Source organism: Elephas maximus, chromosome 17 (assembly GCF_024166365.1).
Source record: "Elephas maximus indicus isolate mEleMax1 chromosome 17, mEleMax1 primary haplotype, whole genome shotgun sequence".
Taxonomy (NCBI): domain Eukaryota; kingdom Metazoa; phylum Chordata; class Mammalia; order Proboscidea; family Elephantidae; genus Elephas; species Elephas maximus.
The window spans coordinates 40,126,144-40,146,543 of NC_064835.1; the positions used below are offsets into that span (position 1 = coordinate 40,126,144).

General features: G+C 39.5%; 1 protein-coding gene and 1 pseudogene across 1 annotated transcript in view; both read left to right on the forward strand.

Annotated features, from left to right (window-relative positions):
* Positions 1-392: 392 nt before the first annotated feature.
* LOC126060204 (beta-galactosidase-1-like protein 2) overlaps positions 393-20,400 on the forward strand; it is a 63,386-nt gene continuing 43,378 nt past the window's right edge. Inside the window, exons 1-3 of the mRNA XM_049856348.1 lie at positions 393-484; positions 622-819; positions 15,788-15,856. Of these exons, the coding sequence (XP_049712305.1) occupies positions 393-484; positions 622-819; positions 15,788-15,856 (359 nt within the window). The remainder of the gene's footprint in view (positions 485-621; positions 820-15,787; positions 15,857-20,400) is intronic.
* LOC126060935 (double-stranded RNA-binding protein Staufen homolog 1-like) lies at positions 16,955-19,657 on the forward strand (annotated as a pseudogene).

Sequence of the window (20,400 nt, forward strand, 5' to 3'; positions counted from 1 at the left end):
GATGAATAGATGTTAGTAACAGAGACTCATCAGCAGAAAGGTCTTCCCCCCTCTTGTTAGGCTGCCTCAGTCAGGCGCCTTTCATATTTGTGGCGACTTGGAATGTCATTCTGCGCCTCATCTGGCGCCCCGTTGGACTTGCATCCCCAGGGGTAAGTGCTCCCCTCTAGCCCCCCCCGCCCCCCGTGCCCCTGCCTGAGCCTTGGGGTGCTGTCTGTCACAGCTGTATTTGGTGCAGAGGCTGTGGCACAGCTGCTCCAGAATCCTGCCTTCCAAAGAGGGCCACTGTATCCTCTCTGCCATCCTCCAAGGCCAGGGCTTCTCCAGCTCCCCGTCCCTTCCTCCTCTCTAGTCCATGTCTCTATGATACCCATTGTGTCCTGTCTGCTAGCATGCGGGCCTTCCTGGTGAGACCTGAGTGCATCCTGTGCTTGTCTTCAGCCTTATCAGTCATGGCTCAGCTCGCAGACAACTTCTCGCTGAGGTATGTTTATGGGGGAAGGGCCAGGGAAGGTTTCTCCTCCACTGGAGGTATACCTAGGGCCCCTGAAGGAAGGGCCCATCCTGCATGCCTCTTGGGCAGTATCTCTAGGACTTCATGTGCGTCCTTTGTCCTTGCAGGATTAATCAAGCACATCTGACCCCCTCACACTTGAAGCACCGCACTGAGGGTCTAAAAGTTAAGGGCTCAAACTTCACACTAGATGGTTTTCCATTCCTGATTGTGGCGGGCACTATCCACTACTTCCGGGTACCCAGAGAATACTGGAGGGACCGCTTGCTGAAGCTGAAGGCTGGTGGCTTCAACACCGTCACCACGTGAGTGCTGGTCCCTAGTAGTTACGTCAATAATATGTAGTCTCCATTCCTAGCTCTGAGACTTTATCAGACCAGTTCAAGGGTTGGCCCTTTGAGTATTTTTCTGGTGGCTCCTAGGATATCTGATCCTTCAACAATAACTTGATATCCTGTTGGCAGATCATGGTTCAGTTCCTCTGAAAGGTCGTTGTCTAAAAAGGCTTACTACGCCCTGGATACAAGAGGGCACCTTTCAGAGTTAGCAGCATGCCAAAAAAAAAAAAAAAAAAAAGATGGGCATAACAAAGAGGGCTGGGGTATCCTTGGTGAGAAAGCAGTAGTCACTCAAAGAGGGATGGTTTGGGCATGATCTTGGGAGAAACAATGATTCCCGTTAATTTTGCAAACCGTTTTATCTGTGTCCACCTCCCAGCCTGAAAACAGCAGGGCTGGTTTTTCTTTTTCAGTCCAAGCTGATTGTCACTCTTTCAGTTCTGGACAGATTTTAATCACTACAATTTGTCATTATGGATTCACAAAAACTTCACCTCAGGGCTTGGTTCTTGACCAGTGTTATTTCTAAGCTGTTATTGCTTGCATTACTTTATGTATTCATTCCTGTGCCATAACCGTACTTTTAATTATTGTATCTTCATGTTTTATTTGTGTTTATTCCTCCTTTATTCAAATGGATTTGGGGTTTCTAGCTTTATACTCTGTTTTAATATCTGATAAGCTAGTCTCTTTAAGCCTTAAAATTACATTTTAAAATTGCTGTAAATTTTTTTCTTTGCTATTTTTTTTTAAAAAATTGCTTTATTTTGGAATGATGAATTTTTTTTTTTTTTAATTCTGTTTCCTATCCTGTATTAACTTGAGAGATATATACTTTTACTCAGGATCCAAGAGTTTATAATTTGCAACCCTCACTTATCAACAACTACTGATCTCTTGTACTTCCAGATAATGCAAAGATTTCTGAACACTTATCTCTACTCACTTTCCTCCTGACCTATATGCTTATTGTTGTTTGTATTATAATTTTAAATAACAAGACATTATTATTGTTGTTGTTCTGGGACCATTTTCCTACTGCGTGAAGAACACCTTTTGAATTTCCTTTGGTGTAGATTTGCTGGTAGCAAACATCTAACCTTTTGTTTGTCTATAAATGACTTAATTTCCCAGGAATAGAATTCTAGGTTGGCAGTTATTTTCTTTCAGCACTTTGAAGAATGCCCTTGTCTTCTGGCTTTCATTGTTTGTATTATGAAGTCAGCTGTCAGTGTTATTTGATACTTCTTTGAGGGCAATATATCTTTTTCTCCAGTTGCTTTGAAGAATTGAATTTCTTTTGGTTTTTGGTTTTCAGAAGTTTTCCTATGCTGTGCTTAGTTATGTTTTTTACCTTCTTTATTTTGATAGTCCTTTGAGGCTATTAAGCCTTTTTCTTTACTTGCTTTGAGGAATTGAAGACTTTTTTTTTGGTTTTCATTAGTTTTCTTATGCTGTGCTTAGTTATGTTTTTTCATTTTCTTTGCTTAGAATCATAAGAAAAAAAATAAATTTCTGGCTTGGTATAGTTTTTCATCTATTTTCTCCTTATATATTTCTTCTGCCCCATTCTCTCATTTTTCTTCTGGAGTTCAAAATGCACATATGTTAGGCTGTTTCATATTTCCCCATGTCTCTTACCTTCTCACTTTTTTTTCTCTCTGTGCCCAGCTCTCTATATTTCCAGCTCACTAATTCTTTACCAATGTGTATTTTGCTGCTAAGCACATCCATTGAGTTAATAAATTTCAGTTACTGTAGTTTTCATTTAAGATTTCTTTTTTTTAAATAATTTTCAAACCTTTGCCAAAATTATCAAAATTTATTTTGTTGAAAAGATCAGTGATTGTCATTTTAAAGCTTGTATCTTATATTTGTATTATCTGGAACTCTCTTCAGTCTCTTTCTATTATTTGTTATTTTATTTACCCTGTTGTTTCTCATTGTATGCTTTTTTGTTTTTGTTGGGTGCTGGACCTTGTATTCAAAAACTTGTAAAAATAATTTAAATCCTAAAATAATTTTGTTTTCATCCAGAGAGCGTTTAGTTTCACTTCTGGCAGGCAACTAGGGTCATTAAGAATTCAGAATCATCTTAATTCTGTTGCAGGCATTGGTATTGTTTGAAGCATGAATTCAGCTCCATCAAAAGCTAATTTACATATTGTTTACCCTTATTTTAAGGGAGTAGACCATCAGGATTTTAGTGCGAAGCGTGAGCGCATGTGTGTGTGTTCCATGCACAGTCTGCCTTGGGAGCCCTAGATTTCAGATTTTGTTCTCCTAGCCACATGAGACTAACAGAATTGCTGCTCAGCCTCCCAAGTGCCTCTTTCAGAACTAGAAAAAAAAAAAAGTCAGCCTCAAATGCTTTATCTTTCTGGGTTTCTGTCTTTTTTCTGATCTTATTCTGTAATTTCTCATTGCCTTTTTAGCTTTTTAACGCCTTTTTGCAGTTAAAAAATAGTTTATTTTTTTTCTCAATTTCCTCGAGTAAACAGTTTGGTCTAAATTACTTAGTACACCCTTACTGGTAGTGGAAGTTACCAGTTCTACCCCCACCTCAATTTTGGTTTTAATTCAATTTTTTATATAACATTTTATTGATGTTTAACATGTATATACAGTGAATATTCATAAAGTGAAATGTATACCTGCACTTTGTGATATATTAACATTTCCAAAGCTCTCTCATACCCCCTTCTCATGACTCCCTCCAAAACATAACTACTACCCATTCTTCTAACACCTAGGTTACTTTTGCTTGTTTTGAACTTTAAAAAAATAGAATCATACAATAAATACTTTTTCGCACCAGGTATTTTTTGCTCAAGATTATGTTTATGAGATTCATCCATATTATTAGGTATTGTAATTTGTTCATTCTTAAAACTATATAGAATTCCATTAGTAGTTATACCAAAATCTACTTATCTTATGGGTAGATATTTGGGTTATTTTTGTTTTTTTAGCTATTATTAATAGTGATGCCATGACGGTCTTGTACTTGTCTTTTAGTGGGTATATGTAATCATTTCTGATGGGTATACATCTAGTTATGCATATGTTCAACTTTAGTAAATAATGTCAAACAGTTTTCCAGAGTGGTTATACCAATTTGCAGCCCTACCAACAGTGTGAGAGAGTTCCTTTTGCTCCACATTCTCATAATGCTTGGTATTGTCTGTTGTATTTTAGCCAGTCTGGAGGATTTTTTTTTTTTTTTTTGGAGGATTTATGGTGACCTCACTGTGGTTCTAATTTGCATTTCAGTGTGACTAATAATGTTAGCTATTTTTGCATGCATTCATTACCTATTTCAATTGAAGTCTTCTGTTTTGAAGTATTCATTTAAGAGTTCTACCTGTTTTTGAAGTGAGTCATTTGTCCCACTCCCTTAAATTTATTTGTGGGAATTCTTGATACATGTACTTTGTTAGAAATAGTTTTACAAGTATCATCTCCCACTCCGTGAACATATGTTTTCAATGTCTTGATGCTCCCTTTAAATGAAAAGCTCTAAATTTTAATGGAGTTCAATTTATAAATTGTTTTCCTTTATGATTAATGCTTTTGTGTCCTGTTTAGGAAATCTTTGCCCATTTCAAGATTTTCTCCTAAAAATCATATTGCCTTATAATTTAATATGCATATTGAATTAGTAGAAATTAATATATGTGATGAATAGACATGAACTAATAATGTATTACATTAACATATATAAATTAAATCATACATTATGTAAACTAAACTATATTTATGTACAAATATATGTAAATTCCCCACGCCTCTGTCAGTTCGTCAAACTATGGTGTCTATGTGATGCTGTGCCACCAGTATTTCAAATACCAGCAGGGACACCCATGGTGGACAAGTTTCAGTGGAGCTTCCAGACTAACACAGACTAGAAAGAAACTTGGCAGTCTACTTCTGAAAAATTTAGCTGGTGAAAACCTTATAAATAGCAGCGAAATATTGATATAGTGCTGGAAGATGAACTGCTCAGATTGGAAGGCACTCAAAATATGACTGGGGAAATGCTGCCTCCTCAAAGTAGAGTCGACCTTAATGACATGGATGGTGTAAAACTTTAGGGACCTTCATTTTCTTATGTGGCATGACTCAAAATGAGAAGAAACAGCTGCAAACATCCATTAATAATCGGAATGTGGAATGTACGAAGTATGAATCTAGGAATTGAGATTCATTAAAAATGAAATGGAATGCATAAATATTTATATCATAGGCACTAGTGAGCTGAAATGGGCTGGTATTGGCCATTTTGAATCAGTCTTATGGTCTGACAACCTGAAGAGGAATGGCGCTGCATTCAACTTCAAAAAGAATATTTTAAGATCTATCCTAAAGGTCAATGCTGTAAGTGATAGGATAATATCCATGCGCCTACAAGAACGACCAGTTAATGTGATTGTTATTCAAGTTTATGTACCGTGTTAGTTATCCAGTGCTGCTATAACAGAAATACCACAAGTGGATGGCTTTAACAAAGTGAAATTTATTCTCTCACAGTCTAGTGGGCTAGAAGTCCAAATTCAGGGTGCCAGCTCCAGGGAATGACCTTCTTTCTCTGTTGGCTCTGGGGGAAAGTCCTTGTCATCAACCTTCCCCTCCTCTAGGAGCTTGTCAGGCTCAGAGACCCAGGTCCAAAGGACACAGTCTGCTCTTGGCACTGCATTCTTGGTGGTATGAGGTCCCCATGTCTCTCTGCTCACCTCCCTCTTTTCTATCTCAAAAGAGACCTGCCCAAGATGCAACCTAATCTTGTAGATTGAGTCCTTCCTCATTAGCATAACTGCCTTTAATCCTATCTCATTAACATCATACCATATAGAGATAGGATTTACAACACATAGGAAAATCACATCAGATCACAAAATGGTGGACAGTCACACAATACTGGCGATCATGGCACAGCCAAATTGACAGATATTTCTGTGGAACACAATTCAATCCATGACACACACCAACCACTGAAGCAAAGGTTAAGAAATTGAAGATTTTTACCAACTTCTCTGCAGTCTGAAATTGATCAAACATGCAATCAAGATGCTTTGATAATTACTAGTGATTGGCATGTGAAAGATGGCAATAAAGAAGAAGGAACAGTAGTTGGAAAATATGGCCTTGACAGAAAAGACACTGGAGCTCATTTTCTTCAATGGTTTCCTCATTGCAAATACCTTCTTTCAACAGCATAAACAGCAACTATACACATAGGCCTTGCTGGATGGACTATACAAGAGTCAAATCAACTACCTCTGTGTAAAGAGATGATGGAAAAGCTCAGTATCATCAATCAGAACAAGGCCAGGGACTGGCTGAGGAAGCGACTATCAGTTGCTTATATGCACATTCAAGTTGAAGCTGAAAAAAAATTAGACCAAGTCCACAAGAGCCAAAGGACAATCTTGAGTATATCCCACCTGAATTTAGAGACCATCTCAAAAATAGACTTGACACATTGAACACTAATGATCGAGGACCCGATGAGTTGTGGAATGATATCAAGGACATCATACATGAAAAAAACAAGAGGTCATTAAAAAGACACAAAAGAAAGAAAAGACCAAAATGGGTGTCAGAAGAGACTCTGAAACTTGCTCTTCAATGTTGATAGCTAAAGCAAAAGGAAGAAATAACAAAAGCTGAACAGAAGATTTCAAAGAGTGGCTTGAGAAGACAAAGTAAAGTATAATAATGAAATGTGCAAAGACCTGGAGTTAGAAAACCAAAAGGAAAGAATATTTCTCAAACTGAAAGAACTGAAGAAAAAACTCAAACTTCAAGTTGCAATATTGAAGAATTCTATGGGGAAAATATTAAATGACACAGAAAGCATCAAAAGAAGATGGAAGGAATACACAGTCACTGTACCAAAAAGAATTGGTCAACACTCAACCATTTCAGGAGGTAGCATATGATCAGGAACTGATAGTACTGAAGGAAGAAGTCAAAGTTGCATGGAAGGCATTGGTGAAAAACAAGGCTCCAGGAATTGACGAAATACCAACTGAGGTGTTTCAACAAACTGATGCAGCGCTGGAAGCACTCACTCATCTATAGCAAGAAATTTGGAAGACAGCTACCTGACCAGCTGACTGGAAGAGATCTGTATCTGTGCCCATTCCAAAGAAAGATGACCCAACAGAATGGAGAAATTTTTGAACGTAAGTAAAATTTTGCTGAAGATCATTCAAAAGCAATGGCAATACTGCCTGGATAGGGACCTGCCAGGAATTCAAGCCAGATTCAGAAGAGAGCGTGGGATGAGGAATGTCATTGCTAATACAAGATGGATCTTGGCTGAAGGCAGAGAATAACAGAGAGATGTTTACCTGTGTCTTATTGACTATGCAAAGACATTGACTTTGGTGGATCATAACAAATATGGATAACATTCTGAAGAATAGAAATTCCAGAACACTTAATTGTGCTCTTGAGGAACTTTTATATAGACCAGTGGTAGTCATTTGAACAGAACAAGGGGATACTGCATGGTTTAAAGTCAGGAAAGATATGCATCAAGGTTTTATTCTTTTACTAACTTATTCAGTCTGTAAGCTCAGCAAATAATCTGAGGAGCTGGACTATATGAAGCAGAACAGGGCTTTGGGATTGGAGGAAGACTCGTTAACAACCTGCAATGTGCAGATGACACAATCTTGCTTGCTGAAATGAAGAGGACTTGAAGTACTTACTGATGAATATCTAAGACCACAGACTTTGGTATGGATTACACCTCAACAAAAAGAAAATAAAATACAACAGGGCCAATATGCAATATCATGATAAACAGAGAAAATACTGAAGTTGTCAAGGATTTCATTTTACTTGGATTCACAATCAATGACCACGGAAGCAGCAGTCAGGAAATCAAATCATGTATTGAGTTGGGCAAATCTACTGCAAAAGACCTCTTTAAAGTTTTAAAAAGCAAAGATGTCACCTTGAGGTCTAAGGTGCGCCAAACCCAAGCCATGGTGTTTTCATTCACCTCATATGCTTGCAAAACTGGACAATGAATAAGGAAGATTGAAGAATTGATGCCTTTGAAATATGGTGTTGGTGAGGCATGGCCAAGATGGTGGAATATTCAGACACTTTCTGTGGACCCTCTTACAACAAAGACCCAGAAAAACAAGTGAATCAATGATATATGACAAGCTAGGAGTTCTGAACATCAAAGACAAAGTTGAAGTGTTGGACTGAGTGGCAGGGGGAGGGAGAAACTGTTCAGAAGCAGTGAGGAAGTGCCAGACCTGACCTGGCCGGCATCCTGCAGGCTGGATTGGCTGGTGCATGTAAGGTGAGGCAAGCAGTAGTGCTTGGGATGCATTTCCCACCTTGGGAGAAACCAAGCAGTGGAGAGTCTGCACAAGCCTCTGGAGCCAGGGGGAAGTGGCACTGGATCTGTGAAAGTTAAGTGCAAGCATCTAACCCCCAAGATCAAAATAACCCTTCCCCCTCTGGGAAGTGCCTTTCTTTACCTCACCTGCCCCTTCCCTGCTCTGCTCCATTCAGCAATTGCCATACTCCCTAGGCTGGAATTGGAACCCTTTGTGCCTGAGCCAGTCTCCCAGCTTTGGTGAGGAAACAAATAAACAAACAGGAAAAAAGAAACTGCCAGCTCTTCTAAGCTGGGAAGTCATGGCAGCACTGCCCCTTTGCCAAGGCACAGGCATGAGGGGCCCATGGACTTCTGATGCCTTTTATCCCTGCCTAGACCTGTGTGAGCCCGTTTCGACAGCATAGGACCTCAATAGCATAGTTCAACAGGGTATATACCTGAAGCCTATTTTCAACAAAAACAGCTAAGGGGGAGTGGCAGACTCATGACATTTGACACCACACTGCCCATTAAGCAGGGTTCTCACCTACCCACGTGAGGGACCTGAGGACTGGTGGCTCTACCAACTCCACCTAGCCACCCATAACAGGGGTCTGAGAATAAATGGTGTAAAACCTACCCACCTACATTCTCTAGGGAACAGGAACATGCCTTCCACCCAGGCACTCAGGGCAGCGTCCAGCCCCCTATGTTTCTCAGCACATAAACCCTACTGCAGCCAGATACCTGTGCCCGCTCCAATCACCCCTACATACCCATGCTCATCTAGGACTGTAGGTGAGAGCTTGCCTCACACACTCGGTACCGATGACCTGGACACCTGAGCTGAATCCACACAAGAAAAGTAAATGGACTCCTGGGCTCACACACTTAGTAGAAGCTCTAACCACCTGGTGACAGGATGTGGGAGCTTCAAAGATGCCAATAATCAAAGTAGCTCACATGACCAGCTTATCTGGGCATACCAAAACAAGAAGCTAGGACACAGTAAACAAACATTAAATAAATAAATATAATAACTTATTGGTGGCTCGGAGACAACAGTCAATATCAAATCACATAAAGAGGCAGACCATGATGGCTCCAGCAAGTGACCAAAACAAGAATTTCAGGAAACCTCCCAGAGGAAGAGAAGGTCTTGGAATTATTGGAGGTAGAATTCAAAAGATTCATATGCAGAACTCTTCAGGATATCAGGCAAAACACAGAACAAGCCAAGGAGCACATAGACAAAGCAATAGAGGAATTTAGGAAGGCTATACAAGAGCAAAATGACAAATTTAACAAGCTGCTAGAATCCATAGCCAGCAAATAGAATCCAAAAAAATTAATAATAAAATTCCAGAATTAGACGACTCAATAGAAAGTCATAGAAGCAGAATTGAGGCAATGAAATCAGAACTAGTGAGATTGAAGATAAAGTACTTGACACCAACTTATTTGAGGAAAAATCAGATAAAAGAATTAAAAAAAATGAAGAAACCCTAAGAACTATGTGAGACTGTATCAAGAGGAATAACCTATGAGTGACTGGAGTACCAGAATGGGGCGGGGGGAGTGAATAACAGAAAATACAGAGAAAATTGTTGAAGATTTGTTGGCAGAAACTTTCCCTGATATTGTGAAGGACAAGACAATATCTATCCAAGAAGCTCATCGAACCCCACACAAGGTAAATTCCAAAAGAAAGTCACCAAGACATATTATAATCAAACTTGCCAAAACCAAAGATAAAGAGAGAATTTTAAGAGTGGCAAGGAATAAATGAAAAGTCATCTACAAAGGAGAGTCAATAAGACTAAGCTCTGACTACTCAGCAGAAACTTTGCAGGCAATAAGCAATGGGATGACATATATAAAGCCTTGAAGGAAAAAAATTGCCAGCCAAGAATTATGTATCCAGCAAAACTATCTCTCAGGTATGAAGGCAAAATTAGAGCATTTCCAGATAAACAGAAGTTAATTTGTTAAAAAAAAAAAACAACAAGAAACCAAAATTACAAGAAATACTAAAGAGAGTCCTTCAGTTACAGAATCAAAAATATCAGATAACAACCCAAGACTAGAACACAGGACAGAACAAGCAGATATTGACCGAGATAGGAAAGTCACAAAAATAAGTCAAAGCTAAAACACAATATAGGGAAACAGAGATGTCAATATGTAGAAGATGACAACATTAAAGCAAAAAAGAGGGACTAAATAGTATAGTCATAGAACTTTCATATGGAGAGGAAGTTTAGGCCATATGAAGAAATAAAAGATTGGTTTAAACTTAGAAAAATCGAGGTAAATATTAAGGTAACCACAAAGGAAACTGACAAACCTACATATCAAAATAAAAAGAAGAAAAACATAAACTCAGCAAATGCAAAATCAACAATACTGTAAAAGATGAAAAGAAAATAAAGAAAAACAACTCAGCACAGAAAATTAAGTGGAACGAAGAAACTGTCAACAACACAAAAAAATACATCAAAATGGCAGCTCTAAACTCATACCTATCAATAATTACACTGAATGTAAGTGGACTAAATGCACCAATAAAGAGACAGAGAGTGGTAGAATGGTTAAAAAAATATGATCCATCTATATGCAGCCTACAAGAGACACACCTTAGACTGAACGACATAAACAAACTAAAACTTAAAGGATGGAAATAAATATATCCAGCAAAGAACAATCAAAAAGGAGCAGGAGTGGCAATATTAATCTCTGACAAAATAGACTTTAAAGCAAAATCCACCACAAAGGATAAAGGATATTATATAATGAGTAAAGGATCAATACGGCAGGAGGACATAAGCATAATAAATATTTACACACCCAACAACAGGGCTCAAAAATACATAAATTCTAACAGCATTGAAAAGAGAAATAGCTCCACAATACTAGTAGGAGAATTCAACACACCACTTGCAGTGAAGGACAGAACATCTAGAAAGAAGCTCAATAAAGACATGGAAGATCTAAATGCCACAATCAATCAACTTGATCTCATAGACCTATACAGAACACTCCACCCAACAGCAACCAAGTACGCTTTCTTTTCCAATGGACATGGAACATTCTCCAGAATAGACCAAGTATTAAGCCACAGAGCAAGCTTAATTCAAAGCAAGAATCCACACATCGAAATATTATAAAGTATCTTTTCTGACCATAAAGCAATAAAAGTAGAAATCAATAACAGAAAAAGCAAGGAAAAAAAAAATCAAATACATGGAAACTGAACAACACCTTGCTGAAAAACTACTGGGTTATAGAAGAAATCAAGGACAGAATAAAGAAATTTCTAGACTCAAATGAGAATGAAAAAATATTCTACCAGAACCTGTGGGAAACAGCAAAAGCAGTGGTCAGAGGTCAATTTATAGCAATAAATGCATATATCCAAAAAGAAAAAAGGGCCAAAATCAAAACATTAACCCTACAACTCAAACAAATAGAAAGAGAGCAGTGAAAGAATCCTTTGGGCACGAGAAGAAAGGAAATAAAAGGTAGAGCAGAAATAAATGAAATAGAGGATAGAAAAACAATTGAGTCAACAAGACCAAAAGCTTGTTCTTTGAAAAGATCAACAAAATTGATAAACCATTGGCCAAACTGACAAAAGAAAAACAGGAGAGGAAGCAAATAACCCAAATAAGAAATGAGTTGAACGTTATCACAACACACCCAACTGAAATTAAAAGAATCGTAACAGAACACTGTCAAAAATTGTACTCTAACAAATTTGGGAACCTAGAGGAAATGTACACATTTCTAGAAACACATTACCTACCTAAACTAACACAAAACGAGGTAGAAAAACTAAATAAAGTTATAAAAAAAAGAAGAGATTGAAGAGGTAACAAAAACCTCCCAACAACAACAACAAAAGCCCTGGCCTTGACGGCTTAGCTGGAGAATTCTACCATACTTTCAGAGAAGAGTTGACACCAGCACTACTGAAGGTATTTCAGAGCATAGAAAAGGATGGAATACTCCCAAACTCATTGTATGTAGCCAGCATAACCCTGATACTAAAACCAGATAAAGACGCCACAAAAAACAAAAACTACAGACCAATATCCCTCATAAACATAGATGCAAAAGTCCTCAAAAATTTAGCCAATGGAATTCAACAACATATGAAATGTGGTGTTGGTGAAGAATATTGAATATACCATGGACTGCCAGATGAAGGAACAAATCTGTCTTGGAAGAAGTATAGTCAGAATGTTCCATAGAAGCAAGGATGGCGGGATTTCATCTCAGGTACTTTGAACATGTTATCAGGACCAATCCTTGGAGAAGGGCATTATGCTTGGTAGACAGTCAGCGTAAAAGAGAAAGACCCTCAATGAGATGGACTGATACAGTGGCTGCAGCAATGGGCTCAAGCATAACAATGATTGCGAGGATGGCTCAGGACTGAGCAGTGTTTAGTTATGCTGTACATGGTGTCAATATGAGTCGTAACCAACTGGACAGGGTTTCAGCCCCGCCTTCCAGGTCTACTGGTATGGCAACTCTGCTCCCCAGGCTTTGGGTGGCCCCATTCTCCTAGTCTGTCTGAGTGGTGGCACCACCCACTCAGCCCCAAATAGCTCCATTCTCCTGGTTCTTGGGCATGGCAGCCCCAGCCCATCAGCTTTGGGTGGTGTCCCCATCCTCTTGGCCCACCTGAATGGCAGCCCCACACTCCAGAACTGAATTGCTGGAGATCTAACTCTTTGAAACCTAGGAGGCGGTTTTTCCACCCCCTTGAAATTTTTTATCTTTATTTTTATTTTATTTTTTGAAATAGAGGCAGTGGTTCCACTATTTGAAATAAGGGAGATCCCTGCCCACAATGATCCCTCCAAAAGCTCTGTGATCTCCAAACTGTTCCCAGAATGGTATTTTCTGATTCTTCGAGTGCGGCAGATGTTTGCAACCAAGTCACTCCGTTGTCCCTTTTCCTACCTGTAGAATTCCAGGAGGCAGGCAGCTTTCCTTCATTTTGTACTGTCTCTGTCCCTTTCTGTTGTGGTGGTTGAAGGTCCAGCAGTTGCAATCTTAAGCTCTTGAACAAAAGATTGAGTAGCCATGCCCTTTGTGAAGGTTTTTCTAGGACACTTTTCCTTAGTTTTTACCGCAGAATTTTCTAAGTCTTTAAGTTACGGTTTTATTTTGCACAGTTCATTTTTAAATCTATCTCTTTTCTCCCACATTTTAATCCAAGTGGCAAGGAGAAACCATGTGACCCCTTTAAGATCTTTCTTAGAAATCTCCTCCCCCAAATACTTAATGTTCATCACTTACAAGGTCTACCTTCCACCAAACATTTGAACATACTTCAGACAAGTTCTTTGCCACTGCATAAAAAGCATTGCCCTTCTTCCATCGTCCATCACATGTTCATAATTTCCTTTGAAAGCCTCACCAGAAACACTTTTAATGTCCACATTTTTAGCAACATCCTGTTCCTGGCAATGGATGCTTTCATCACAGCTCTCAATTCTTTCTGAGCCCTCATCAGAATCACGCTTAATGTCCGTAATCCTATCAAAAGTCTCTTCAGGGCAAACAAGGGCCTTACAAAGAAGCACATCAGAATTTCTTCAGATTCTACCCATTATCCAATTTCAAAACTACTTCCACATTTTAGGTATCGGAAACCCTGGTGGCGTAGTGGTTAAGTGCTACGGCTGCTAACCAAAGGGTCGGCCATTCGAATCTGCCAGGCATTCCTTGGAAACTTTATGGGACAGTTCTACTCTGTCCTATAGGGTCTCTATGAGTCTGAGTCAACTCGACAGCACTGGGTTTGGTTTTTGGTTTATTAGAGGAGCACCCTACTTCTGGTACCAAAATCTATCCTAGTTTTTTAGTGTTGTTATAACAGTAATGCCACAAGTGGGTAGCTTTAACAAACAGGTTTATTTTCTCACAGCTCAGGAGGATAGAAGTCCCAATTCAGGGCACTGGCTCCAGGACAAGGCTTTCTCTCTCTGTCTGCTCTGGGGGGTGTCTTTGTTTCCAGCTTCTGTTCCTCGGTTCTTTGGTGATCTTCATGTGGTATGTCTTCCTCCATCTGTGTTTCTTTGCTTCTGTACCTTATCTACTCCTTTTATATCTCAAAAATGATTGGTTTAAAACACACTCTACGTTGACATGGCTTCATTAACATAAAGAAAATCGTGCTCCCAGATGGGATTACAGTCACAGGTATGTTGTTGCTGTTGTTAGTTGCAGTAGAGTCAGTTCCGCCTCGTGGTGACCCCATGTGTGCAGAGTAGAACTGCTCCATAGGGTTTTTAAGGCTGTGACCTTTCTGAAGCAGATCACCAGGCATGTCTTTTGAGGCACCTCTGAATGGGTTGGAACTGCTGACCTTTTGGCTAGTAGTTGAGTGCTTAAGTGTTTGTACTTCCTAGGGGCTCCCAGCCACAGGTATAGGAGTTAGGATTTACAATACATATTTTGGGGGGACCCACAATTCAACCCATAATAGCATTCAGTTTTTTTTTTTAATTATGTGGATATCCAATTTCTGAATAAAATCTGAATTGTCTGTATGTTTCTCTATTTTTTCCATTTGTATATTAACTTTATAAAATGAATTTCCTTTGATTTGTTATGAGTTAAACAGCGTGGAATCTTGGAATTTGACTTCTATAATTTAAAAAAACTCAATGAAAAGTCATTTTTGATGTTGGAGGTGGTACCTAGGGTGGTGTGTCAAGGGTAATTGTAATTTTCTTCTACACGTTCTCATTTAATCAGATGTTCTACTTGTGATGACCTTTTCTTCTGTCGTTTACTCTGCTATTAATTCCATCTGGTGTATTTTTTATTTCCTATTCTTAATAGTTTCCAGAGTATTTTTCATTTCAGAAATTTCATTTTTCATTTCTAGAAGTTCCAGTTGCATCTTTTTTATTTCTTCCATTTTTCTCTTCGTTATGGTCATCTTTTCCTGTACTTTATAAAGATATGGAGTATACAATACTTTTTAATATCCTTTTCTGCTAGTTTCATCATGTGTGTTATTTCTAGGTTGTTTCTATTTAGGATCATTTTTTTTTCCTGGTTGTGAATTATATTTTTCTGCTTCTTTGCATCCTAGTAATTTTTTAATGGGTACTGGACAGTATGAATCTTACATTGTTGGTTGCTTGATTTTATTTTATTCATTTAAATAAGGTTGTATAATCCAGTCCTATAAACATTTCAGTTCATTCTAGTTTTTGTTTTATAGTTTTTTTCCTTTATCGCCATCATGGATGTGGATCTAAATTTTTATATGTTTTTATGGACATTTTAAAAGAGAAATTTGAGGTTGTATCCCAGAGGTCATTCATGCTCTCATCTGTCTTACCTGAAGTCCAGAATCAGGGAAAAATACTGGCTACTTGGATCTTTTCTGAGCATTAGGAGGAGACAAATTTGAAGATAATACACAGTGCACACATAGAGATTTGGCTATTAGGATCTTCATTTTTCTTCATTATAGAGATAACCTAGATGCTGTATTTAAAATGGAGGAGGCAATAAGGGGAAAGATTCTCATATGTATCTGTCTTTTTTCCATTGCAGGCATGTTCCCTGGAACCTCCATGAGCCAATGAAAGGACAATTTTATTTCACTAAAAACTTGGATTTAAAGTATGTGTTAATGTTTAAGTTGCCTGAGTCTGTGTCTTAGAGTCAAGGACTTGATTCTGTGGAGATCACATGCAGCGAAGGGGCACCTTACATTCTGCTTTGAAAACAATCAGGAAGTGCTGATAAATTTTGTTCCCTAAACTGAAACCCTTTGAGCAGTGATTCTGTTATTTACAGTGACGCCTAGATCTTAGTGTCCATGGAGCGTTCTTACTCACAGCTGGTTTAGAAATCGTACTTCAGGAATTCTACAGTTTTAGTCTATCCTGAGGAACCTGCTCACTCATTTATAAGAGAAGATTTCTGGGCTATGGTTTACAGGGTCTCTAAGACATAACAGAATATTAAGCCCCTGAGCAGTGCAAATGGTTTGTGCTCAGCTGCTAATGCAAAGGTTGCCAGTTCTAATCTAGCCAGCATTGCCACAGAAGGGCCTCATAACTGATTCCATAAAGATTACAGCCAAGAAAACCCTAAGGAGCTTAATTCTACTTTGTAGCACATGGAGTCACCATGAGTCAAATCAACTCAATGGCAACAGGTTTATAGTTAAGACGTTGGGTTTGGTGCTGGGGATGGGAAGATAATAACCTTTATGTTGTCAGGAATAAGGGTTTTCTGCAGAGCAGGAGGCAAATAACAACATATAAAGAATACACAATCCAAACTAGGAAAATGGATCGGGGAAAACAGTGGTGAAGTTATAAAAAACCAAAAAGCCAAACCCATTGCCATTGAGTTGATTCCAACTCATAGCGGCCCTATAGGACAGAGTAGAACTACCCCATAGAGCTTCCAAGGAGCACCTGATGGGTTCGAACTGTTGACCTTTTGCTTAGCAGCCGTAGCACTTAACCCCTGCGCCACCAGGGTTTCCAATAACACCTTTGTTTCCCTGTCGGGGAAACAAACCCCGGTCTCCCACGTGACAGGCGGGATACTCACCACTATAGTAATGGGGAAGACTGTGAAGTTATAGTATAACTAAAAAAAAACTAGTATAGTATAACTAACTAGTGAAGTTATAATAAAAAAAGTTATAGCTGAGGTAAATTTGAAGGTTGAGCAGGAATTTACTCTCTTCGGGCAGAGTCCAGCATGGACAAAGTCAAAGGTGTGAGAGAACATTATATATTAATTAAGGTGACCTTAGCTGCTGTAATAGATAGCCCCCAAATCTCAGTGGATTTACACAATAAAGACTTATTTTCATTCCAGTAAAATCTAACATGAGTATTCCTGGTAAGCGTGTCTCCCTTCGAAGCACTAATTGAGGAACTTGGGTCTTTCTATCTTTTGACTCCATTGTGTCCAACACATAGCTTCCAAACCACCATGCTTGGCTGCATCAAGCCTGCAAATGGAAGAAGGAGCATGGAGAGTCTCTTATGGGAATTGGAACACACTGATTCTTTTCATATCCTGTTGGCCAAGAGTCTGTTACACGGCTGCTGGCAAATGTAGTTGAGCTGTATGCTCAGGAAAGAAAGAGAATGAATTTGGTGATTAACTTGTTGTCACACATTGTTGTTTTTAATTTTATTTATTTTGTCGTTGCTGTTGTTGAGAATACACACAGCAGAATATTCACCAATTCAACAGTTTCTGCACGTACAATTCAGTGACATTGATTAAATTCTTCAATTTATATAGCCATACTCACCCTTCCTCTCTGAGTGGTTCCTCCCCCATTAACGTAAACTCATTGCACCCTAAGGTTCCTATCTAACCGTTCAAGTTGCTGTTGTCAGTTTGATTTCATATAAATAGTTCTTAAAAGAGGATAATGCTCAAGGCAGACATTTTTTACTAGTTAAGCTAAACTATTTTTTGGTTGTAAGAAGACTTCAGGGGGATATTTTTGGTTTAAAGTTTAAAGATTATGTCAGGGCACTAGTTTTAAGGGTTCATCCATCCTCCATGGTTCTAGAAAGCCTGGAGTCCATAAGAATTCGAAATTCTGTTCTGCATTTTCCGCCTTTTGATCATGATTGTTTTATTGAATCTTTGATCAAAATGTTCAGTAATGGGCTCTCTTCAGTGTTTGCACTGATGGCCGCTGCTGCATCTCACTCAGCTTCCACTTCCCATGACCCCTGGCTGGGCGGCACCCACCCCTCCATGGCCACTCCACCTCTTTCTTCCCTCTATTCCTTTCTCCTCTCCCTTCTTCCTTCGTCCTTCCCCTCCTCACTGCCGCCATGCAGGGCCACTGGCTGGGGTGTGCGCTCAGGGCAGCAGCCAGGAGTTTCTTAACTACATAACCTCTCAGAACTGAATCAAAACAGCATTGTTCCTGGAGCAACCTCTTTTTACGAAAGCATAACTCCTACTGTAGAACTAAATGCACTGTGCATGAAACTTGGAAAATACCAAAGGATAAGCCTGTTGACCCTTACTCTCGGATGCAGTCCACCTACAACTACAACATGGGAGGAGGTGCTTATCCTGGAGGTACTTTTACCCATTTCCAGTTCCACCTTTACTTTATCAAGTTGAACATTCTGGGGGGAGGACAGCAATTTAATGGAAAACGAAGAATGAGATGGGCTGTGAAATGCAATGCTGCGGCTAAAGCATTGAGGATCCTGCAGAATGAGCTCCTTCCTGAGAGGCTGGTGGAAGAAAATCTCAATAAATCTGAAATAAGTCAAGTGTTTGAGATTGCACTTAAATGGAATTTGCCTGTGAATTTTGAGTCTTTCCCTCTAAAAGAGGTTTCCTGGGAAAGTGGCACACTCCACATAAAGAGTTTTGTGACCAAAGCACCAGTCAGGGAGTTCATACAGGAAGGTGTAGGGAAGAGCAAGAAGATTTCAAAGAAAAATGCTGCTATAACTGTTTTTGAGGAGCTGAAAAAGTTGCCTCCCCTGCCTTGAGTTCAGCAAGTGAAGCCCAGAATCAAAAAGAAAACGAAATCCACAGTCAGACTACACACAGGCACAGAATATGGCCGGGGGATGAATCCAACTAGCAGACTGGCTCAAATCCAGCAGGTGAAAAAGGAGAAGGAGCTGGAGTACATGCTCCTGACCAAGTGAGGTCTCCTGCACACTGCGGGGAGTTTGTGATGTAGTCAAAGGTTGGAAACCACACCACTGAAGGAGCAGGCACCAATAAGAGGTGGCCAAACGTGATGTGGCCAAGAGCATGCCGGAATCCTTTGTTTAAAGCTCTGCAGGCTCAGCACACCAAACCCACACTCAAGTCAGAGGAAAAGACACCAATAAAGAAATCAGGAGATAGAAGAAAAGTAACCTTTTTTTGAACCTGGGTTGTACAAATGAAAATGGAACTAGTAATAAGGAATTCTGCTGGAATTCTTCCCATGGTACCCAAGGTTGCTTAGGTTGTAGGTGTCAATCAAGGACATCACACCAAAGATCTCACCAGGGCAGCTCCAGATCCTGCCAAGGCCACGGTGACTGCCATGATAGCCCATGAGTTGTTGTATGGGAGCACCTCACCCACAGCTGAAACCATTTTAAAGAATAATGTCTTTGAGTCGTGTACCCCATGGACCTCTCATGAGACCCTCTGAGCAGTTGGACTGTCTTTCCAGAGTCCAGGGATTCCAGGTTGAATACAAAGACATCCACCAAAACAACAAGAATGAGTTTGTATCCCTAATCAGTTGCTCCTCTCAGCCACCTCTGATGAGCCACACCATGGGAAAGGATGTGGAGTCTTGCCACGATATAACTGCGCTGAACATATTAAAGTTGCTGTCTGAGTTAGATGAACAAAGTACAGAGATGCCAAGAACCAAGTGGACCACTGTCTGTGTGTGGGAGGTGCTGAACCTTTACTGGCCATGAACCATTGTTAAATCTACTATATATCCTGAAAATACTGACACTGCTTGAAAATTTGGAATTTCTGGTACCTTTAGTGGGCTGAGAGACATGATGGATGAAGAACTGGACACAATAGTGGGGAGGAAGATGGGAACACAGGAGGTGACTGATTGAATGTGTTTGTGGTTTGTTATGATGGGGCCAGAGGAAAGGAAGTGTCCACTCCCCACACAGAGCAGCAGGCCCTGCCTCCTGCCTGTCTTCCAGGCTCCCCTGGGGAGCTACAAGGCCACACCCCAGTGCACCTCTGTGTTTTGTTTTTGGCTGTGTCAAAGAAGGAAGAACAGAAAACACGACCTACTTCTCAAACTGGCAAACTCAAACACTTTGGGGTAAACACTGGACAGCCATGCTGAACAGAGGCCCGAGACTGGCCCCAAAGCTGCAAGCACCAGAAAAAATCAAATTCTTCTTACTCGGCATCACCTAACCATCCCAGTGTGCTGAGGCCCTCCACCTCTGTAGTGCCCACACCAAAATCATTGCTTTCTCTTCCAACAGCGATATGCATTCTTAGTTTCATTATTAAATATATATTTAATGATATATATATAATATATATTGAATATATATATATAATGTCAATTAAAATGACATTATATATAATTTTTATTGGAAAGTTTTCCAGTTGTGTCTAGTTATATAGCACATTTTAGGAACTTGTCTGAGACTGACTTTATCAGTAAT